This window comes from Fimicolochytrium jonesii, assembly GCF_025526975.1.
Source record: "Fimicolochytrium jonesii strain JEL569 chromosome Unknown EV422scaffold_7, whole genome shotgun sequence".
Classification (NCBI taxonomy): Eukaryota; Fungi; Chytridiomycota; class Chytridiomycetes; order Spizellomycetales; family Powellomycetaceae; genus Fimicolochytrium; species Fimicolochytrium jonesii.
Window position 1 is genome coordinate 162642 of NW_026515674.1, and position 22353 is coordinate 184994.

Consider the following 22353-nt stretch of genomic DNA (forward strand, 5'->3'; position numbering starts at 1 on the left):
GGTTGTTAGTTGGAAATCTGAAGGCTTGCAAGTTTCGACGACCATCAACGCGTCTCTTTCCTCTCTTTCCTTCCCCGAAGGCATGGCAAAAGGAGCAGCACGGCCTGAGAGAAGACGGTTCCAGCAGCAACCGGAGTTTCTCCTTCAAGTTCGCCTCCGCCTGTTGGCACGGCCTCCACAACGAACGCAACCCATCTGGTGAACCCGCTCTGAAAGACGGAGGGGTCAAAGTCATTCTGCCCGCTATGTCAAATCAAGATGATCTTGCGAAGCTGACGGTTCCTTTGCTCAAAGCCAAGTGTAAAGAACTGGGCCTCACCGTAGGAGGAAAGAAAGCGGATCTCATTGCGAGGATACTGGCTAGCCCGCAGTCTGCCCTTGCGGCCCCGACGTCAACCCCTGCCTCTGCTGGCGCCCAAAACCCCACGGAAGGCGGAGCTCAGGTCGCAGCTCCAAGCACCTCACCCGAAGGCCCACAGGCTGCAGCTCCGAGTGATACTACTACATCTTCGACCGTCGACGTCGCAGCTGCAAGCACCACCACATCTTCGACCACAAAGCGCAAACGCTTGGACCAGGAGGGGAAAACGAGCAAGAAGAGCAAGAAGAGCAAGCCGGAAGCGTCCACCCAGCAGCCTACACTGAGCACAGCGAGCTCTGGACCTTCCAAATCAGCACCGACGCCGAGGGCAGCCGCTTCCGCGTCAGCCAAGAAAGCCCTCACGAGTTCGGAAGGGTCTAGCACTGTCCGCTCCAAGGGAAAATCCCTATTGGCCCCAAAGCGTCCTCTGGTACCACAAAACAGTGCAGCAACACAACCTCAGCACGCGGCCGTTGCCACACCAACGCTGCCTGTCGAGAAGTCATTGAACGTTCCGACCCCTAGTAAGCCAGCAGCACCCATCGCTACGGCCCCAAAGTCCGTTCGAAGGAAGCCTTTGCTCATGAAACAAGTGGGAAAATCAGCCCCAACACAGGTAAGAGATTGGTGAAGTCAATATGTTGCCTTGTTCTGCAACATCTTACTCTCGCGTTCGCAGGAATCAACTCAGGTTCTGACGCCTCCGAGCAAAAAGGCACCCGCCACCTCGTCGGATAAAGCTGCGAGCGCGGTAGCAACGAGCACGAAACAATCGGCCGTCGCGGCGGCCAAATTTCGGTACACGCCGCTTCAAGTCACGCAGCCGTCATTGACACTCGCCCCGCCTCCTGCCTCAAATGCCTCGACGAGCTACTGGGTGGCGGAGGAAATCTTTCCGTATGCAGAGCCCTGTCAGCCCCTTCCTTCTCGAAAAGCTCAATATGCGTCTACCTCGCTCTTGTTCGGCGCTTTTGAAATCGCGCTGCCTAAACTGGATCATGCCTCGTTGTTGACCGCTGAGGGAGTCTCGTCCTTTTGCCAGACACTCGGTATTCGCATCAGTGTGCAATCTGCTTCATGATGTGAGGTCGCACTCACTTACTCGAAGACCTCTTCCAGCTTTGAAGAGTTGGAGGCCCTGTCTCGAGAGGTACGGAGGCTCTTGATCGTTACGTCTTCCCCGCTATGAAGCCTGATGCCTCCCACTTTATGTAGGGACTTTCCCGGACGTACAACGGCCATGTCTCTGGCGAACGGAGGAGGCGGCGATCAGCCGCATGCGAAACAGATCTATCGACAACGTAGAAAGGAGTATCTCTGCAACATCGCCGAGCATTGCAACAGCTGGATCGCCAAGTTATTCATGCGTTGCAACCCGGCGGGCACCGCCAGTCAGGAGATGGACGAGTACATATTCGGCATCCACGTGGATATCTTCAAAGGCAATTATAACTCGGCCGAAATCTACGTAGCTCGACGCTTCTGGATCGCGCTTTTTGTCGACCTCTCGGCGGGCAGGCGAGACAAAGCTTTACCTGTCTCTGTTTGTCCAATGATCCGTCAAGTGCAATGCCTTACTCGCGACATTGCCAAGGTGTCGTGCTACAAAGTATCAGCAGCGCCGGAGACGACCGAAGGATCCAGCCCGACGCCGGGATGCCAACAAGAGCTGGTGTACCTCGTCATCTCCCAAACTGGCCAGATCCTTACTCAGATCGATCTCTTCAAGCCTGATCTCCTCACACCATGGGAGCTCTTCGCGCAAGCCTGCATCGCCCGAGACTCGTACAAAACCAGCCTCTTCCCTTCGTCTCTCATATCGCTGGTGGTCACCCTGGACAGCTCGTTCCCGTACAACATCCATCAGTCGGTCCCGAGAAGCACGGCCTTGAGACACGAAAAAGCGGCTGTGGCGGCTCGCTTCGTGCTCACCCACTGCGACGGCCTCGACGCCTCCCTCGCTAAGCGGTTCAGCAAACCCCTTCCCGGACGCGACATGTTGTCACCGTCCTGCGGACTACCGGCGCTGATTGCACAAGGTCGTCAAGCGGTGCAGTCTGTACATTTCAACGCACCGCCCAAAGCTGATCGCCCCGAGCTCTCATCGGACCTCGCTATCATCCAAACAGTAGACTCCGGCACGCTCTACGTCGTCGCGGAATGTGGATTGGTTGTGGGGACGGATATGAGTGGCGTGAACCCGCTGTGGCAGAGATTGGTGGAGTGTGACCGCGATGGGATGGTGAGGACGGCTCAGATGCCTATTATGACGGAAGAGCGAGGACCCGTCGCGGCGTTGATGGTGCGCGCGGCGGATGATGGTTTGAAAACGGGCGTATTCGTACGGGGGCCGATCAGTGCTCTTGGATCTGCGCATCCGATGGGTGTGGACGGGGATGAGAACAGCGACTATTATAGAGGAACTGAGGCTGAGGATTGGTGTGCGTAGATGTAGGCACGGTTTTGGAATTGTTCTTCTGGTGCATTTTAAGCCTTGACTAGATCTGGCCTTCCCTTCGCCTTTCTTCCTTCACCAGGTACAGAAATAGAAACGGAATCATGCGAAGCCTTGCAGTGTTATTATGTATATACGATCGAGATCAAGATACTACATCCCATGTCTATGCCCATATACGCCAACATCCAATGCACTGCTGAAACTCGATATGTGATGTTCTTCTACGTCTACCGCCGAACTCTCTCAGCCCAAACATCCTCCACAAACTCCCTACCGCCTTTACTCCTAATAAGCCTCAACAACCAATCACTGCTCTCATCCACCCCCGCACTCCCCCTACCCTTCCCATCACCCTGCCCCGCCCACCGCCGCATCAGCTCCTTCTTACTCAAATGACAATTCTCCAACGTATTCCTCACATCCTTATATTTCCCCGTGTACAGCATAGCAGGCGGCAACCCCTCCCCATCACTTGCAAACCACGCCGTCAAGAACTCCAACGCGGCGACGAGGAACGTGATCCGGCCAGGGTCCTGCGTGATGGTCGTATGCGGCGACGACGAGGAATTTGACGAGGTCGAGGTATCCGATCTGATGGATGCGAGCGACGCGGAGGAGAATTTGGTGGGGAGGCCGCGGAAGCCCGTGGGGGTTGGGAAAGGCGGGGTGGGGGTTGGGGTGGCACGGTTGGTGGGATTGGAAGCGGTGGAATCTTCGTCGTCGCCGAGGGGAACGACGATGGATTCGATGATGTGCAGGATACGGTCCCAGGTGCCTTTGACGACCAGCATGGCGACGTCTGGGGTCATGCTGTCGGTGAGGACTTGGAGGTTGGAGTTGATGTAGCCGAGGAGGGTTGTGAGGGTGGTTTCGATGTCGGGTTTGTTGGGTTGTGGGGAGGCTGATGTGGGTGACGATGCGTGTGAGGAGGAAGAGAATTTGGCGCCTTCTTTGATGTTGCGCACGTTGTCGTTAAGTTTGCTGAAGACTGAGTGCAGTTTTGTGCTGGACAGTGTTGTGGTTTTGTGGGTTTTTGACAGTGTTTTGAGGCTCGGTCGGAAGTCGTATGTCAGCTGGCGGAGGGGGCGGTTTTCGGTTAGTGTACCTCGGACACTGTTTCAACGCATCCACATGTACCCCAAACGCACCTGCTCAGCAAACAACGCAATCCCCTTCCTCAACCCCACACTCGCATCCCTCCTAACCCTCTCCCTCAAGAACTCCACCCCATCCTTCACCTCCCCCCTCAAGCACACCTGCTTCCCATCCGCCAAATTCACCAGCACCGTCTTGCCCACCCACTCCCCACCGGGCACGAGCGCACGCGCATACATGTAATCCTTATCCTGCAGCAACCCGGGAATGCGATGCAGGAGACAGATCTCCAGATCCATTGATGCGGCTGAGGCTGCGGGCAGGATGTAGAAGCGGGGTAGACCGTCGGCGGGGTCTTCGCGGGTGATACTGGTTTGCGAGGCATTGCCGTACGTGTCGGATAGAGAGGGGAGGTCACCGGTCGATAGCTGCTTTTTCTGGTCCCATACGACGTGGGTGGATTGGTTCGCTGGTTTCGTTTGGCCGACCTCACGTCCATTGAAGCGGATGCGAAGAAGGAGTTGGGTCCAGTAGGGGCGCGTGAAGGTTGGGTTGTCCATGTGCAGGATGTTGGCGATGAGGTGGAGGCGGGAGGAGAGGAAGGGGGTGCCGTCTTTTGGCGGGACGGGTGGGGGTGAGTCGGGATCTGACGGCGGATGGTTGAAGATTCGTGTGCAGAGTGATGCAAACAGGGACGGCAGAACCTCGATGTTCTGCAGTTTGACGCAGGCCTTTTTGAAATCCAAGTCAGCATATTGCCGAAATCATTACCTATCAAGATCGCATCGCAGGACAGAAGAGCATACCTCCGTCGGCAACCTAATCTCAGACGCATCAATCCCCACGCCCTTCTTCGATTTACCAAACTTCAGCTTCATCTTATTCTTCTTCTGCGCTTGATCCGCCTCAGACTGCAGCCGTCGTGTTGGATCGCCCGCTTTGTAGCGGGCCAGGTCTGTGACTATCTTTCTCAATACCAGGTCGATATAGCGTTCCAGCGTGTCAGAGATCGCCTTTGGTGTTCGCAGGATGAGGTGTCAGACTCCCTAGGCCAATGTGGAATCCGAAAATCTCCCCAAGATATACCTCGACCAACCGCATAAGTACAGCGCTCTTCTGCTCCCTATCCGGCCAATTGAGATTGAGGACGAAATCCAGCTGTTGCTGAAACGAGGTGAACATATCCAGGACGGAAGACGAGTAGAGCACCGTCGGTGATGAGTGCTTGTACTACACCCAAAAGGAAAGGTAAACCGAAAACGTTAGCTTTCATGCGGTTGTGTATGCCAGAGCGGGAACGAGAGTTACGTACGTCATCGAGGTTGACTGCGTTCTGCATCCATTCTGTAAACTTCTTTTCTGAAATCGTGCGGGTGTCACGTATTTAGCTAGCTGTGCGCGCATCACCATCCCACACCCGTCAAAGCGGTGAGTGAACCAACCTGAGATGTCCACCCACTGACTCAACCCCGGGCCAAACCATTCCGTCAGCATAAACTTGTCCGCCAACCTGCAATCACAGCAAAACCTCCATCAGCCTGTGCTCCCGCTCCCCAAGCACCCAACACCATCTCCCCACACTCACTTGAAATCAACCTTCTCATAAATCCCCTTGAGCGCACAAACCCCCGCATAAAGCTCAAAGATAGCCGCAAACTCCCTCCTCTGCGCCGCACTCGACGTGTACCCAACAATATCCGGTACGATCTTATCAAAAAAGATCTTGGCAGCCATATCGGGGACGTGGATGTAGTTGAAGTGCAGGGTGTCGAGGTAGGTGTCGTAGGACGTGAGCTCTGTTTCGATGGCGTGGGTGAGGAGGACGATGGGGTCGATGGGGGTGGCGGGAGAAGGGGTGTGGGCGATGGCGTGCAGGCTGTAGTAGCGGGATTCTAGGGCTTGCTGTGGGAGGGTAGAGTTTAATGCAGTGGTCGGGGGTTTGATGAAGCGAGGGCGAGAGGCTTACCAGTAGTAGGGCTTTGACGGTATGTTCGACGTTGTCATCCGAGAGATGGACTAGCTGGTTGTCGTTCAGGCTGGCCAGCATGTGGATGATTGCGCTGAAATCCTGCGCGCGGGAGGATGTCAAGGGGTGATTGAAGAAGGTCCGTAGTTGGTGGATGAGAATCTCGTAGAGGGTTCTGCATAATTGTTGGAAGGCTGCGAGCTGTGTGGGTCAGGGTCAGCAAGGGATTTGGAAACTTGGTGCGAGACAAGCGCAGACTTACGTCGGACGTAGGAATGATGTGGATGCTTTTGGACAGTCGGTCTGCGGGCTCGAATCCCTCGTGGTCAAGCACTGTAGCCGGGAGAACTCCTTGCGGAAACACAGTCGCCAACGCTTCCAGGTATCTAGTCAAATCGAATCGTCAGCCCTACATCCCTCCTACCCACCCATTCTGTCCACCGTCATCCCCGGCAAAAACTCACATCACACTCCTCGTAAACTCGCTAACCCTCCACACAACCGCCGCCTCCGCCAAAATCGCCCCACTCTCCTCGCACAAAAACGGTCCGCCATCATATCTACCCGCACTCCACTCCACAATCCGTCCAACCAAGTCCTTATACGCCGCTCTCGGTTGCGGCGGGATGAATCGTAATGCGGTTGCATACACATGTGCGAGATCAGGTGAGGCAACGATACGTTCGACGGAGAGGGTTACGTGCCCACTGACGTGGCTTCGGGAGGAGCGCTTGGCTAGGATGTGCTCTTTTTGAAATGGGGAAGTGCAGGACTGGGAGATCAGGTCGGTGGAGGTGAATGTGAGGAGGCCGAGGAAGGCGTCTTCGCGACGGGGGACTTTGACGTCTGATGTTCGATTCCAGACGCTCAGTGTGATGGGACTGTCTGTTTCGTGAAGTGCCCTGGAATCGTAATATCAGCTACGGCCTCCGCGACGTCTAGGGGCGTTTTATCAGTGCGCAAACCTACGCACAGAGAGATCCTAAAGTTCCAAGCCGGATTCACATTCCGATCAACGCATTCGCTCGTATAAGTCGTCCCATTATGCGTAATCACACAATACGGGTTGCTCGATCCATTCGCGTCCTTCGACAACAGGTTCCTCGCTTCCATCACATGCAACGAGACCAACACGCTCCCCTGCTTATCTGCGTCGTGCAATGTCGCGGCATTGCCGTTCTCCCTGACTATCCTCTGCACCGCTGCCCGCTCTTCATCCTTCCAGCAGGTGTAGTCGTTGGGGTTGGCGAAATCTGTTGGCTGTAAGATTCCTAGATCCATTTGAAGGAGACCGAGGTAGGTCACCAGATCCGATCTGACCATCTATCAAGGCGAAGGAAGATAAACATTCAATCCTCTCTCCGCCACTAAACATGACTTGAATGTCGGTTGACCCCACCTCAGCATCGAGGCACATCTCAATAACCATACTCCAAAAGACATCCACCGTCGACGCCGTGAACTTGCACACGCTCGCAAAATGCCTCACGCGTCTCATCGCTTCCTGCGAAGGCACGGCAACCGATCCAGGCGCCTCGATCTTCTCGCCCTTGTCATCCTTCCTTTTCCGCAGCGGTGGAGGGGAAAGAAACTTCTCCACGACCGCCGCAGAACCCTGTCGAGACCGCTGTCCACTTTCGCCCCTTTTGGAGGATTTTAGGGCCGTGTCCGCTGTGAGGACGGAGGCGGTGTCTGAGATACTCGTGATGGAAGGGGTGCGGCTGCGTGCGGCGTGGGGAGTGCCGTTCAAAGGACAAAGGAGTGTGCGGAATACCTATGCGTCAGTCGTTAGCAATGCTCCACTCGTGAAGAATGAAAACGCTCGAGCTGAGAGGACATACATAGGGGCTGTATTGCTGTAAAGAAGCCTTGCTGGTATTAGACAGCTGCATCTTCAGTTCCTATTCTAAAAGGCGACGTCTTTGATACGTAGTCTATTATCTAGTTGAGACAGTTGGGAACTACGAATTCCACACACAAGATCACTATATATGTAAGTCTATTGAGGCCGAGGGCTCCTGAGACTGAACGGACTGAGTGCCAAGTTACACTTTTCAAAGGAAGAGGAAGCACACAGCCTCGAACTTCCAATTTGGTCCCGATGGGTTAACGGTTGACGGTGGGTTCTGTGCAATGAATCCGGTTCTCGCGCGCCAAGAGGAGAGTGCGTCACGCCTCCCGACGCGCGCGGCACACTCATCCATCAGTCTTTCCCTCCATCCCCTCCCGAAGCAGCCTTCCGGAGTTGACCCCCAACCCGGTGGATGTCCCGGTATATCGATATTACTCTCTCGGAATCAATCCTCTTATTCCCCTTGCAAGCTGGGAAGTGGCGGCATGCCTGTTGATTGTCCTGCCGTTCTGGGGTGGTTCTGAGGGGAGTGAAGGGGGGTCTGGGTGGCAGTGCAAGTTGATAAGTAGATGACGCGGCCAATCAGAGCGCTCGAGGGCCTCTCTCCGTGCGACTCCCTCCCTGCGTGGGTGAGGGAGGAGTAAGAAAACCCCTTCGCTGGACCTTTCGCTGCTTCAAGCTTCTTGACCCAAAAACACTCTCCTGAGAACAACTACTGCTACAATGTTCGTCAAGGCTGGACTATGGGGTACGTCGCTCTCTATACATCTGCTCCGTTTGCTAACAGGGTGGTCACCCTGTGCCCCACTTTGGTGGACGGTGGGACGTTTCACCGTGCGAAAACTCGTATCGAAGGATACTAATATCCCTTTCGCTTCATTAGGTCTCAAGATCGAGGCCGGCAAGGAGTACTCTCAATTGATTGACAGCAGCTTCACCGTCACCTCTGTAAGTCTCTCCCCCATTCTAAAGCCCCCCCACCACGTTCCACACCACTTGAACCTAATCCCCTTTCAATTCCACCCAGGCCGCCCTCAGCTTCGACCTCCCCAAGAACGGCACTCGTACAGTCGTCTCCTTGACCACAAACGAGAAGGAGTTTGTCCTCTGCTCTCTTACACCCGGCAAGATTGAGCAGCAGGTCGTTGACTTGAGCTTCCTCGAGGGTGACGAGATCACTTTTAAATCTACTGGAAACTGCGATATCGATTTGCTCGGGAATTACCTCGTCGATACTGCTGAGTTTCCCAATGAGTATGATTCTGATGGTGCGTACGAGAGGAAGAGTGAGCGACTGAGCGTACGGGGGGTCTGGTTCGGACTACGACGAGCGAGGGGAGGCACATGGTTGCTTGAGGCAGGCGAGCTCTGGGCGAGCCTTGGTCGGCGACAGCGACGCGCGAGCGGAGCGAGCCACATTGCGCCAAAGGCGCAATACTCCCCTAAACACGGCTTGTAGTCTACCCTCAGCGAGCGTCAGATGTTTTGCGAGCGAAGCGAGCACCACCTTGCGCCACCGGCACTCACCCAACCTCCTTGTCGCGATTTCGACCATCCAGCCATCAACCCATCGACTGACATTCCTTCCATTCTTCAACTTTTGTAGATTCTGAGGAGAACATGTGGATGGACGGTGACTCCGACGACATGGAAGGCGACTCCGACGACGACGAGGACCTCGAAGACGTCGACTCTGACGAGCTTGAGCAGATCATCAACGGCAAGAGGAAGCTGCCCACCATTCCCGACTCCACATCTGCCAAGAAGGCCAAGATCGTCGAGCTCAAGGAGGAGGCCGTGAAGCCCACCAAGGCCGCCGCGAAGAAGGAGGAGAAGGCTGCTGAGAAGGCTACTCCCGCGAAGAAGGAGGCTGCCAAGAAGGAGACCCCAGCTGCCTCCAAGAAGGACGCCGCTGCCGCTGCTGCCAAGGAGACCACCCCTGCCAAGAAGGACACTACCCCCTCCAAGAAGGAAGCCGCCGCTGCAAAGAAGGAAGCCACCACCCCCGCTGTGTCCGCCAAAGCCGTCGCAAAAGCCGCCGCTCAAACCACCCCTAAAGAGGACCCCAAAGCCGCCGCTAAACCCGCCCCTGCCACAACCGCCAAGACCTCCGCCCCTAAGACCAAGAAACTCCCCTCCGGCCTAATCATGGAAGACGTCCTCGAAGGCCAAGGCGCAAAAGCCAAAGCTGGCAAACGCGTCGGCGTGCGATACATTGGCCGCTTGACCAACGGGAAGGTGTTTGACTCCAACACCAAGGGTGCCCCATTCAGGTTCAGGTTGGGTGCCGGTGAGGTGATCAAGGGGTGGGATCAGGGTGTGCAGGGGATGGGTGTCGGTGGAACGAGGAAGTTGACGATTCCGGCTGCGTTGGCTTATGGGTCTCGCGTAAGTGTCTATGTGTCTGCGTTCCCCTCTTTGGATGCCCACCGGTCGCAGTTTCACTGATAATCCGCTTTCTTACATACACAGGGCGCCCCCCCAGACATCCCCGGCAACGCCACCCTCGAGTTTGAAATCAAACTCCTCGAGATCAAGTAAACTATCCCATCCATACAATCCATTCATACCACCCCCAATAGAACACACAACAACCCCTTGTGCATTCGTTGCCTAAGTACAATGTTTGCTCCTAACACCACAAAGGGGCTCTAAATCCCTCGTTGAGCACTTTCTTATTTCATTTATCTTTATATTATGGCTTTTCGGCCTGTGCAACTGAGAGATTCTTTGTGTTACTTTGCTGGGTGTCATTTGATGCTATCTACGACGTATTTTCGTGATGATTAGTTGTTTTCCGACTAACGTACATGTTGATGGCCTATACATACAGTCAGAAGAAGAAATGAACGACATAACATCTCTCTACTCTACATTCCTAACCCTATGCACAACAGCCCAAGTCAAAAATCGGGTCGCTAGGGAGTATTCGTCAACGCCTTGTATGTATGTATGGTGGCGGGGGTCCTCACGGGAAAACAGTAGCAGGCGTGGTCCCCACGATATCCACCTTCCCGCCCGCGATCGCAAAACTCGGCGCAATCCAACTCCCACAACTGCACGGCGCACCTGCCCAGCTCCAACTGCCCAACTTCACGCCACACCCGGGACAACCTATCCGGCCCTCTGTTGCGCCCTGGCTCACCCCGTCCGCCCAGGCGAGGGTTTCGACATGGTGGGAGTTGCATGGGGGTGGGGTGGAGGCGGAGGTGGGGTCGAGGTTGGAGTTGGGGGAGCGTTTGCGGTAGGCGAAGGATTGTTGGCCGGTTCCTGCGGTGTGGGTGAGGATTTGGGGGGTGGGCAGGAGGGCGGTGCGGCATTTTTTGCAGCGGAGGTGGGTTGCGGGTGCGGAGGGGGTTGGGGTGGGTGCTGATGATGGGGATGGGGCTGCGGTTGGTGGAGGATCTGCGGCTGGTGGTGGGGTAGGCTCCGATGGTGGCGGGGTGTTGGCTTTGAGGCCGGTTGGGAGCTCTCGTTTCTTTTCGTCTTGGATGTTGCCTGCTCGCTTCAGCATTGAGGAATGAAAGTGTTTCAGTACCGCAGTTCATTCAGTCCCCGTCTGCGAAATCTGGCACTTCTTCCGACTTACGTATTTAGCCGAATTCCCAATAGCAACCTTCGGCAACCCCTTATTCAGCCCCTCCAGCAACACACACGCCTTACACAGCTTCTGACTACTCATATACCCACACCGCTCACACGTGCCTACCACCACCTTCCCGTTCACCGCCACATTCACCTTCACCTCGACCTTCGACTCCCAAGCCTCGCCCGAATGAATGATATCCATAATCGCACTGGGCCGGATCGCTTCGAGATCTTTAAGGAAGGCCCGCGCGTACCCACGGTAAGCGTTGGGGGAGTAGATACATTCGGTGGAGAAGTAGTCGAGCTTCTTGAAATAGGCGTACATGACAATCTCCTTCTCGTACGTGTATTTGAAAGGCTTTGACCGGGGGATGCTCGCGTCCGTCGCCGTTTTGATAGCCGTGCAGCGCTGCAACCGCGAGAAATCGCCGCGGAAGATGTTCATCAGCACCGTTTCGGCGATATCGTCCGCATTATGTCCCGTAACGATATGGTCCACCTCCAGCATCGCCGCGCCGCGATCGAGCGCCTGGCGACGGAACACGCCGCAGAATGTGCAGTTGTTTTTCATCCCGATCTCTTTGACGATGGCGTCCATGCTCCACCCATAGAGTTCTTCGTAGGAGACGATTTTGAGGGGGATTTTGTACTGCTGTTCGTTGCGTTTGACGGTTTCGAGCGAGTCGTCGCGGTAGCCGGTAATGCCTTCGTCGACGGAGAGGAGGCAGAGATCCAGGCCGTAGGAGTAGCGGTCGTTCAGGGTTGTCATTACGTGGGCGAGCACCGTTGAGTCTATTCAGTCACAGGAAGATAGTTAGCACACAGTGAACTTCCGACCTCCCCACACAACTGTAACTCTTTCAAGGCACTGAATGACACGCACCTTTCCCGCCAGACGCAGCGACAGCGACCTTATCACCCTTCTTGAACAGCTTGTTCTCCATGATAGTGTTGTGCACCTCAGTCTCAAAGACGAGGTAGAAGCAGCCTCGGCAAATTTGCTGGGCCGTCTTAGGTCGTTTGAGGACCGCCCGTTCCTTCCCGCATAGCACGCATAGCTTGACCATTCTGGCGGGGCTCCGCTATTCGGCACTCCAGTAGGACGTCTTGCGGATATTGGTGAAGGCAGGTTTGTCGGGTGCTTGCTGGTCCAAAGTTGGTCTGTGTTGTTTTTTCCAGACAGCTTTTGACGTTGGAAAAAAATGGTCAAATCGGCTGTGTTGGAAAATGTGCCAAAACCGATTAATTGTTGACTGTAATTGTGGACTTTAGCGATGAGCAGGAACAATTTGATTAGGCGCAGGGTCCACATGCCAATCAGACTGGCCAGTTGCGAATGGCTCCAGGTTAAGAATAGAATCGAACTCTCCTGTCTCCCATCCATGTCGGCAGGCTCCGTCGCGCGCTGCTCCCGCAAAGCACACTGTCATTAAAAACGGAGCTGCTAGTGTGCAAGAATGATTAGAGTGCGCCTTATGGCGGCTAATCAAACGCGCTCTTTGGGTGAGCATCCTTCTAAACCTAGACTATATAGACTGCCCATAATCCCTGGCGTGGCTTCCGCGAGCTTTTCACACTTTCTCGCTCTTCTCGCCCTCTCGCTCGGCTCCGACATTCCGCTTGACCTAAAGCGCAATTAAGCTCAACCCCGCCGTAAGGAAACTCCTATCGCAAGCAGGCTTGCACCACGGGTTTCCCTGGAGTCGGTCCAAAACGCATATCCGCACCCTCGGCTGGCACGAGGCTCTGTCGTCAGCGCTTTACGAGCTTCTCGGACCCAAAAAAGTCGACTACCGGCCCAGAAGACACACTCGCCTCCTCTAAAAAAAAAAGCTCCCCGCAGTTAACCTTCTCCTGTTCTGTGCCTGTTTACGTCAACAGTCCGAGTACCGCAGTAGTATGATTGTCCACACTATTCAGCCCCATGGGCCAGCACCGGATGCGGATGTGGCGTCTTCACAACTTCAACAACAGAGGCAACAGCAGCAACAACAGAGAACCCAGCTACAGAACCATCATCAACAACAGCAGAGTGCCAATACACAGCCTCCATCGCAATCCCAGAATCATCAGCAACCCACCCCTCAGCATCAATCCGAAAAGGGCCCACAGACCCCTCAACCCAGCTCTCAGCAACTTCAGCAGAATCTATCAGAAACGTCTGCACCCAAAGTGCAAACGCAGCCGTCAAGCCAAGCTGAACAATCATCGTCTATAACGACGAACGGAAACATTTCGAACGGTACATCCAACGGTAGGATCGCAGGATTTGCGTGAATCCGCACATCTGATGTCCTCGCATCATTGCTGAAATCATACGTTTGGAACCGTCTTTCTACCATCGTAGGAGTTACTACAACCCCTGTCATAATGCCAGGGCAATCGCAGCTTCTTCGTGGCGTCGCCTCTTCGGGAGGACCCCCCCGCAACGGGGGCAACCGCACGGGCAATGCCACTACCCTCGGCGCCCAGCCTACTTATATTAATTTGTAAGTTGAGTTGCATTCGTTCACATCACGGTAGAATGCATGGCCCGCCGAGTAACATGTCTGGCTCTCCGTCGCACCATCTGCATCACAGATTGATGGCCGGAATTCATGAGTTTCTCCATCGCTTCAATCTGGTGGTCGACGGAAATTACGCTGTACCCCCTATGGATCCCAATTTCGTGTTTCCCCTTCTGGCCCCCGACGAACAGGGGGACCCAGACGCTGAGCCGTATCTACTCACCTGGTGAGTTACAACCCCCATTCGATCCCCGACTCGATCACGATTCTGATGATAGTCCCCCATGTTAGGTGGCAACTGCATTGTGATTCGATGGTGAACACCAACCCGCAGTTGGCGGAGGCGGCCAACTTTCTACCTTCGCAGGAGATCGCTATATACTTGCAGGTATGGCTTTGTCTTGCGCTTTATACATGTTTATCGTCTAAAGTTTTCTGTTTCATACTTTTAGGGTCAGCGGGAGATGCGAGACCCTGTCGTCGGCAACCAGAACTCGTTGCAGAGGAAAGCGATGGCTGCTAGCAGGCAAGCTAACCTGATTAGTCCTAGCAAATCTGGTAAGTTGACTCCTCCACTTCGCATAACATACAGTGGATAATGTGCTTCTGCTTATTCATCTTTTCCCGCTTTATTCGTTGTTCATCACAACAGAGTTCGGCAATCCCCACCCAGCGATGGGTCCTTCCCCGGACCATCGTCGGCCGCCAGGCTTGCCTGCCCACATTCAAGGACGACCGGTGGTCCCGGGGTCGTCTCAAGCGCCGAACCAACCCACCACGTACCAGGGCCCTCAGCCAGTCCACTCCGGTGGCAACGGTCTGCAGGGTGGCCAACAACCCCTAATTCAGCCATCCCCACGCAACATGCCGCAAGCCTCTCCTGCCGCTCAGATGATAATGCAACCCGGCTCTGGCGTTCCGCAACCTGGTCCTAGCCCATACATGGGACCTGGTCAAGGCGGGCGTATGATGCAGTTACAGAATCCATCCCAAGTTCAGATGGAGGAAGCTGCGAGAAAGAACTTTTTCAATTCTATCTTCACGCAGTTGTTCCCTGGTCGCGATCCTAACTCGCTGACTGAGGCTGAGCATTCATCGCTTCAATTGAGGGGAAATGCTATGTAAGTTGACTTTGATCTTCACATCATCGTTCAGCACTTAACCCCGGACACCCTGTCATTGCGCACCGGCCTAACCACCCACATCGTCCTTTTCTCTAGGTGGGCCGACCCCGTTCAAAAAAACCAATGGATGGAGGAACTGCGTTCTCGCTTCCAGAATAGCGCACAGCTACGTCAACAGCAACTTCAAATTCAGCAGCAGCAACAACTGCAATTACAACAAGCCCAAGCTGCCCAAGCTGCCCATGCTCAAGCTCAGATGTACGGTGGCCAGAGACCGATCAGGCAGCCGTCGGGCCAGTTCCAGATGATACCCGTTTCAGGTCCTCCGTTGAATGGTGGTGGACAGGTACGTGTTTCGTCAACGCTCTCTTGTTTTCACTTCGATCTACCTCGTTGCTCACATCCTTCTTTGCCTCACCATTCCAGGACCAAGACCCAGGCAACAGCCAGAATCAAGACCAGCAATCCGGACCAGCCAACAAACGAGCGCGTAGACGTGGCACCACCGGCCACAGTCCCAGCAACCCGGCGACCTCTGGCGCGGGGTCCGAGCCGCAGGGGCAACAGCTTGTCCAGCAAAGTCCACAAGTCCCGTTAGGGCAACCTGGGAACAAGATGCCGCAACAGAGTCCTGTGGTTCCCACTGGTATGTTTGTGTAGTGAGCTTCGGTTTGAGGTGGCTGGGAAGGGTTTAGATTGCGCAGGCACTAACATCCCGGTGTTTTTTCTTTTGCTTAGGCCCCATGGGAGGTCGGCCCTATAACCCTCAGCAGCAGGCCACGCAAGCGCAACAAGCGCATGTTGCACAGCAGCAGGCTGTTTATGCTGCAATGCAAAGGGGAGAGCTGACTCCCGAGGTTCGTGTTCAGCTATTCATCTTCTTCACCCTTCTTGAGCCTTCAACTCACCCTTGACGTATCTACTACAGCAATTCCAAATGCAACTTCAGCAGTCCAATTTGATCCAGAGACGACTGTCGGGACTACACCCAAATGCCCAGTCGCCACAGTTGGATCCCAGAATGCAGCCGATACCAGGATTCGGGCCGCATCCTGAGGCCATTATGGCTCAAATGCATGCAGGCAAAATATCCCAGCAAGCGGCGTCGGAGGCACTGCGGTACTATCACCAAGGCACCGGCAGGTCCGGTGCCTTACTCGCGCAGTACTCTCCGCAAGTCCCGCAAGGGCAATTACCGCACGCGGGCATGAAGCGGAAACTGGGTAGCGATATGGAGCAACAACAGACGCCGATGGCTGGTCCTTCGGGACAGATGCATCCCGCGTTTCTAGAAATGCATCGACAGCAGCAGGCACAAGCTCAGGCGCAGGCCGCGGCACAGGCCCAGGCGCAGCAAGCACACGCCCAGTCGCAAGGGGAGCTCCAGCAACAACAGCATTCGAGCGGGAATCAACCGGGGTACATGAACCCCACTGAACAACAACATTTCTTATCCACGCTGAATGGAGGAATGTCCCATGTAATGCAGCAAGGCGGGCCGATGGATCAACGACTGGCCGCCATGAGCCACAAGGCTCAGATGAACCGGGCTCTTCAACAGCAACAACAGCAGCAGATGCTGGAAGCTGCGCAACAACAGGCTCAACAACAGGCACACGCCCACGCCCACGCCCAAGCCTCCGCGGCCGCGGCCGCTGCGGCAGCCGGTTCCTCACCGACTAGCATCCAGGGCCGGCCCGGGTCCGCTCAATCCCACCAAGGCGCGCAAACTCCCCAACAGCAGCCAGGTGGAAAGACCTCTGCGCCGTCGGCCCAGCAGTCGTTACAAGCTGCCACGCCGCAAGGCAACAACGCGAATGCGGCTGCTAAACGGGGGAACTTCAAGGTACCCGCAGCGAAAGTCCCGTCGAACCAGAAGAAGGCTGCTGCGGCACAACAGGCTGCTCAACAACAGCAGCAGCAACAGCAGGCGGTGAACGATGCTGCTGCTTCGTCTGCGACACCTACAACAAAGCCCCAGACGAGTGGGGCTGGAGCCCAAGCGTCGGCAATGGCTCGGCCCGCTACACCTTCCGAAACGCCCATCGCTGAAATAATTACGCCGGGCATCGCTGCGCAACAACAGCAGCAGCAGGTGTCGTTGCCGTCGTCCCTTGCGGACCTCGCGTCGGTCACGCAATTCTCACTACCGACGTCACTTGATGACCTGTCAAACCTCGCTGCCGTGACCGGAATGACAATCAACACAACCACGTCCACCAACAACTCCCAGCCGCCCTCCGCGGGAATCGACTTTGGTCTTGAGAGTGATCTATTTATCACTGACCTCGACCTTACGTCGATGAACGATTTCGGGGAAGAGTGGCTGCAGGACATGTTAAATGGAGGCAGTGGGGGTGCGGGGGCTGGGGGTGTTGTGGGTGGGAGTGAGCTGGATTTGGGACAGGGGGAGACGGGGGGTGCGGAGGGTGGGATTTGAGGGGAGGAGGGGATTTGAGGTTTTTTTTGGTAGTGGCTTTTTTGAAAGTGCTAATGAATACATGGATGGACCGCCGCTGTCTGTCGCGGAATGTTAAAGCTGAGCATTTGTATTGGGATTTTTCGGGAATTTTGCAGGCTGTGTGCGTACTGTTTGGGAACCCGCTGTGGTCCAAGAGACTCCGCTCATGACGTGCACGCGCTGGGTACTCCTGGTACTCTCGCCAATTTCCAGCCTCTTCACCTAAACTTCCACCCCGCATCTTCCCAGCAACCCGAGTCCTGAAACCATCAATATCGTGCATCCCCACCCTTGCCTCGAAATTATCTTCAACGACCGTAGTTCTACAGCGGGTCCGACAAATATCGTTCGCACTGATTCTCTCACGGTCACCTCGTAGATCATCTTCGAAGCCCCGTCTCAGTTTCCCACCGTCCACAACCGCCAGCCCCGTACTCCGTTTTCCCATATGAACCGCTCTACATCTATAGCCTCAGCCCTCGCAACCGCCATCTCCGACCCTATCCCCTTCTTCTCATTCTCGTCAACACCCGACTCCGATCGGAAATCCCAAAATGCAACACCTACAGGGTTGGTGGAGGTCAGCAGCGCCGCTACGGGGCGCGAGAGGGAGGTGGAGTTGGAGAAGTTGGAGAGGGTGCCGAAGGTGCGGTGTCTGGGTTTATGAGAGGGTTGTGGGGCGATGGAAGTTGGGAATGGGAAGAACTGATCATTATGCACACAGCGCAGTTTCAGCCCCTCCTACCTTCCTCGTTATCGCCTCAGGGATTCAGCTGGGGCGGGCTGTTTACGTCGAATGCCGGGGTGAGGGGTGATGAGTTGCCATGTACGTGGGTGTCCCATTGCGATATGCAAACAGCGGATGCTTCACCTACCGTCTGTCCTATAACGCAGTCGCGCTGAACCCGGAACCAACGATCCAACTGTGGACGAAATGCCGCACGCACATCCGCAGTTGCACTGAGGACGTCGTGAAAGACCAGAAACACCTGTCGGCGAAGATGACGGATATGGAGGAGTATTGTACGAAATTGGCAAACACGGTCGCGAATCGGTGTTATGATGCGAAAGTGCATGGGGAAAAATTGGCGGCGTGTGAGTCCTCGCTATTGATTTCTGAGTCGGGCTAGGTTGGTATGCTAATGTGTCTCCCTGGTCATTAGTACTGCCGATTCAGAAACAGGCAGAACGGACAGCCACGACCCTAGACGACTTGCTGATCTCGTTAGAGAAGCTCGAACCACTACTACCGCCGAAGGAGCAGATGAGTGACCCGGAGATGGAGAAGCGGTATCCGGCGTTGAGTAAACTGCTGGCGAATCGGAGGATGGAGGGATGAATGGGGTGGATGGCAGGTTTTGGATTCTGGAGAGGTGAGGTGGAGCGAAAAGTACATACATAGAAGCTGTGACGCCCGTGCATTTTGGCAATTAGATAAAGGGTGGGAAGACTGATTGTGCAAAAGAAGTCTACGGTGATGAATCGGGAGGGGTAAGAGTCGATGAGCATACGCCAACTACAGGAGGTGGCCATCCCGTCCCACCACCACCGCAAACCCCTCCCTCAGTGCCTCTTCAATAATCTCCAAATCCTTCATCGTCGTCCTCCAATTCGCGAACGCAGCCCGGATCGCAAACCGCCCCTGCCACCGCGTACCCGTCATAAACACGTTGCCCCTCGCATTTACCACCTTCAGCACGTGCGCCGCAAGGGCATCATACTCCGCGTCGCTCAGCTGCCTACCGCCAAACGACGGACGGAACAGCACTGTGTTTAACTTCACAGGATGGAGTAACTCAAACTCTTTACTCGTCTCCACCCAGTGGCCCAAGTTCTCTGCGATCTGACACGTCCGGGCCACAATGTCGCGGAACCCAGATCTCCCATACGCATTCAACGCCATCCAAAGCGGCAACGCCCGGAATCGTCTCGAATTGTCAATCGACAAGTCGATCGGCGCGAAACTCTCCGATTTGCCGAGGTACGCTGCTGCCGCGGTGAATGTCTTCAGATGAATGTCCGGAAGCCGCGTAAACACCACGCCGCAGTCGTATGGCGTGTTGAACCATTTGTGCAGGTCGCCCGTGACGCTGTTGGCGACTTCAATGCCTGCTAGGTGGTGGGAGTGGGTGGGCGATGCGCGCGCGAGGAGGTTGGCGGCCGCGTCGAGGTGCAGCCAGGCGTTGTGGCGTTTACATGCTTCCGCGATCTCGGGAAGGCGGTCGCATTGGGAGGTGTTGACTTCCCCGCCTTGTGTGATGACGATGCATCCCGCGACGGTTGGGTCGTTTGAGAGGGTCGTCAGCTGCACATCGAGGTCGGCGGCGTCCATCATCGCGGGGGAATCCGGGTGCGCTGCGACGAGGTGTATCTGCCGGCCCATGCCGAGAGTCGACATGGCTTTGGAGATGGATTGGTGGGCGAGGGTGCCGAGGACGCAGATGTGTTTGCCGTTGAGGGCCTGGAGGCCGTCTTGCGCGATGTCGATGTTGTGGAGGGCTCCGATGTGTTGGCGGGCGCAGGCGAGGGCGACGGTGTTGGAGGACGTGCCGCCGCCGGTGAGAACGCCGTCAAAGTCCATTGGTAGATCAAAAAGTTGTTTGAGGAGCTGTTTGCGTTCCAAGGAATCAATTACACAGGTTCCTGTATCCCAAGGGATGATAGATGACAGAAACACACCTGCATAACAACCGCCTCAACATCGGCCGCCGCGCTCCCCGCCGTCTCGCTCGCCGTCATCACATTCTGATCAAACGTCGTCGCCAGTACATCGCCCACAAACGCAGCCGGCGTCACACCTCCCGTGATAAACCCCAAGTACCGCGGTCCTCGCGACGTGCTCAAGTGCGGCGCTATGGTCGATTTGAAGAGCTCCAGCGCCTGCTCGACGCCGCATCCGTGCTGTGATAAGGTGGATTCGAAGCATGAGGGCGAGGGCAGGCTTCTGGGGACTACGGGGTCGCTGCGGCTGTCTTTGTCGAGCTGGAGGACGTATTGGGAGAGGGTGGGCCAAATGGTGGCGAGGTCGGTGTCGCGGTCGGGGTCATACATCGTGGCACTACTATCGGGTGAAGGACGACGAGAGGCTGCGGTAAGGTTTGTTTGCCAAGGCGGGACTCCGTGAGACTCCTCTCTTTATATACAGGGCTCGTCGGCTACATATGCGTGCGCCCCAACAGCTGTGTATTCTCGGCGTTCTCCGTATTGTCTCCGTATGGGCGTTAGGAGCGCGAGAACCGTGAATTCTCATTCAGGCGTCTTGACGCGTGTTCCGGTTTGTCAGAACGTCCTCTTCCCCACCGAAAAGTTGCAACACAGTCATTGCGGTTGCGCAACGTTAGGAGGATAGGTTACCTTTCACAGAGTGTAGCTATCGTCCGGCGTGCCTTGGTTGAGAACGAACGTTACGCTTGTTAGTTCAATTGCATTTGTCAGAACTCTTGTCCGACTGCACTTGTCGTCCAGCAACCACAAAAATCGGCAACGGATTCCGCTTTCCAGATCAGCAACAACCCTTCAACTGCATAAACACACATACGTTCCCGATATAGGACTGGTCGTTGAGCAGCTAGCCTCACTCCGAAACTGAACAAATAACCGCACGACGAATATCAGTGCAATGTCAAGCGACTTCGCACAAACAGACCCCGTAGTAGTATTCAAACGAGGCAAGCGGCGGCCACCGCCACAGCAAAAACGGAAGCTAGGCTCGGACAGCGACGATTCCGACGGCGACGATGGGTCAGGCGTGGTCGCCGACGCCGCCTCAGTAGCAAAGAAATTGCGGAGCGGAAAAGCAGGATTCACCTCCTCGAGCGGGGGTGTCTCGGCACTTAAGCGACGGAAGGAGGCCGAGGCGGCGGCAGCAGAGAAAGCCGACGACGGAACCTCGAAACTGGACGTCTCATACGCAACCAGCGGAACAGCCGCCAACCTCGCTATCGACTCTGCAACACGGACGCTAGACGTCGACGCCCCCACATCACAGAGCAAAGCACCACCACCCGATATACTCTCAGGCGAAGCCGCCGAGTCAGCCGATAACCTCTACCGCGGACTCTCCGGCTACAAAGAGTACGTCAACAAGCGCACCGACTCAGTAACACAATCCAACGCCTCCCGCATCCGCGCCGGCCCACTAAAAGCCGCCGCCAACGTACGTCTTAGCACGCGGTTCGACTACCAGCCCGATATCTGCAAAGATTACAAAGAAACGGGCTACTGCGGCTACGGCGACTCGTGTAAATTCATGCACGACCGCGGAGACTATAAGAGCGGGTGGCAGCTGGATAAGGAATGGGATGAGAAGCAGAAAGGGCGGGAGGTGGATGTGAATCGGTTTTTGATCAATGAGGGCGAGGAGGAGGAGGAGGTGGAGAGCGAGGATGAATTGCCGTTTGCGTGTGTTATTTGTAGGGAGGAGTTTAAGGAGCCGGTCGTCACCAAGTAAGTTTCCACTCAATGTCCCATGCATACTGTCGTCCGTTGCACTATCCTCACATGTTTCTCTCCTCGCATTTACAGATGCGACCATTACTTTTGCGAATCCTGCGCCCTGAAACACCACGCCAAATCTATCAAATGCTTCATTTGCGGACAACCCACGCAGGGACTCTTCAAACCCGCCGCGCACCTTCAGGCGAAAATCAAGGAGAAGAAGAAGCGCGCAGAGGAGAGGGAGAAGGAGATAAGGGAGGGGAATAGGGAGTTTGAGGTGGACGATGAGGGTGAGGGCGAGGATGCGTGATTTCACTGTGGGGGGATTTTGCGTCTGGGATGGGATACGTCTACGTATGTACACCTGGTTTACGGGATCCTCAGCTAGCTTCCAATAGAGATAACGTGCTACCCTCCCCCATAGTAGAAGCTTCCGTAGATCTGGGAACAGCTGTCTTCCCCCGTGCCACAGGAGGCCTCTTCATCCCACGATGAACTGTACAT

At 55.4% G+C, this 22353-nt stretch overlaps 8 protein-coding genes across 8 annotated transcripts; 5 read left to right on the forward strand and 3 right to left on the reverse strand.

Annotated features, from left to right (window-relative positions):
• Nucleotides 1–26: 26 nt before the first annotated feature.
• EV422DRAFT_523928 (uncharacterized protein) lies at nt 27–3172 on the forward strand. The gene is made up of 4 exons (XM_053069953.1): nt 27–977; nt 1041–1410; nt 1481–1511; nt 1577–3172. Exons 1-4 carry the CDS (start codon nt 246–248, stop codon nt 2808–2810), a joined length of 2367 nt encoding a protein of 788 aa, XP_052926722.1. The 5' UTR covers nt 27–245; the 3' UTR covers nt 2811–3172.
• On the reverse strand, nt 2929–7634 carry EV422DRAFT_397670 (uncharacterized protein). The gene is made up of 12 exons (XM_053066917.1): nt 7280–7634; nt 6854–7195; nt 6345–6782; nt 6143–6266; nt 5881–6081; nt 5500–5816; nt 5357–5424; nt 5227–5273; nt 5001–5144; nt 4721–4927; nt 3968–4645; nt 2929–3892 (listed from the first exon to the last, which is right to left on the reverse strand). The coding sequence occupies exons 1-12, from the start codon at nt 7321–7323 to the stop codon at nt 3047–3049; spliced, it is 3456 nt and encodes a 1151-aa protein (XP_052926723.1). The 5' UTR covers nt 7324–7634; the 3' UTR covers nt 2929–3046.
• A 702-nt stretch (nt 7635–8336) lies between these two features.
• On the forward strand, nt 8337–10466 carry EV422DRAFT_523936 (uncharacterized protein). Its single transcript, XM_053069954.1, has 5 exons — nt 8337–8480; nt 8616–8680; nt 8760–9000; nt 9339–10120; nt 10205–10466. The coding sequence occupies exons 1-5, from the start codon at nt 8456–8458 to the stop codon at nt 10271–10273; spliced, it is 1182 nt and encodes a 393-aa protein (XP_052926724.1). The 5' UTR covers nt 8337–8455; the 3' UTR covers nt 10274–10466.
• EV422DRAFT_585789 (uncharacterized protein) lies at nt 10467–12524 on the reverse strand. Its single transcript, XM_053073454.1, has 3 exons — nt 12204–12524; nt 11322–12112; nt 10467–11237 (listed from the first exon to the last, which is right to left on the reverse strand). Exons 1-3 carry the CDS (start codon nt 12385–12387, stop codon nt 10701–10703), a joined length of 1512 nt encoding a protein of 503 aa, XP_052926725.1. The 5' UTR covers nt 12388–12524; the 3' UTR covers nt 10467–10700.
• A 371-nt stretch (nt 12525–12895) lies between these two features.
• EV422DRAFT_613483 (uncharacterized protein) lies at nt 12896–17391 on the forward strand (the record flags this gene model as incomplete). Its single annotated transcript, XM_053073908.1, has 10 exons — nt 12896–13574; nt 13668–13809; nt 13901–14053; nt 14119–14215; nt 14280–14385; nt 14480–14948; nt 15048–15297; nt 15378–15597; nt 15690–15808; nt 15880–17391. The coding sequence occupies exons 1-10, from the start codon at nt 13220–13222 to the stop codon at nt 17389–17391; spliced, it is 3423 nt and encodes a 1140-aa protein (XP_052926726.1). The 5' UTR covers nt 12896–13219.
• A 469-nt stretch (nt 17392–17860) lies between these two features.
• On the forward strand, nt 17861–18751 carry EV422DRAFT_613485 (uncharacterized protein; the record flags this gene model as incomplete). The annotated part of the gene is made up of 4 exons (XM_053073909.1): nt 17861–18058; nt 18142–18238; nt 18307–18507; nt 18576–18751. 4 exons carry the CDS (start codon nt 17861–17863, stop codon nt 18749–18751), a joined length of 672 nt encoding a protein of 223 aa, XP_052926727.1.
• EV422DRAFT_397929 (glutamate decarboxylase and related PLP-dependent protein) lies at nt 18513–20747 on the reverse strand. The gene is made up of 2 exons (XM_053066918.1): nt 20092–20747; nt 18513–20020 (listed from the first exon to the last, which is right to left on the reverse strand). Exons 1-2 carry the CDS (start codon nt 20461–20463, stop codon nt 18929–18931), a joined length of 1464 nt encoding a protein of 487 aa, XP_052926728.1. The 5' UTR covers nt 20464–20747; the 3' UTR covers nt 18513–18928.
• A 710-nt stretch (nt 20748–21457) lies between these two features.
• EV422DRAFT_490283 (uncharacterized protein) lies at nt 21458–22063 on the forward strand (the record flags this gene model as incomplete). The annotated part of the gene is made up of 2 exons (XM_053067461.1): nt 21458–21858; nt 21937–22063. Coding segments are annotated over 2 exons (528 nt in total), but the record flags the coding sequence as incomplete, so codon positions are not given.
• Nucleotides 22064–22353: the final 290 nt, after the last annotated feature.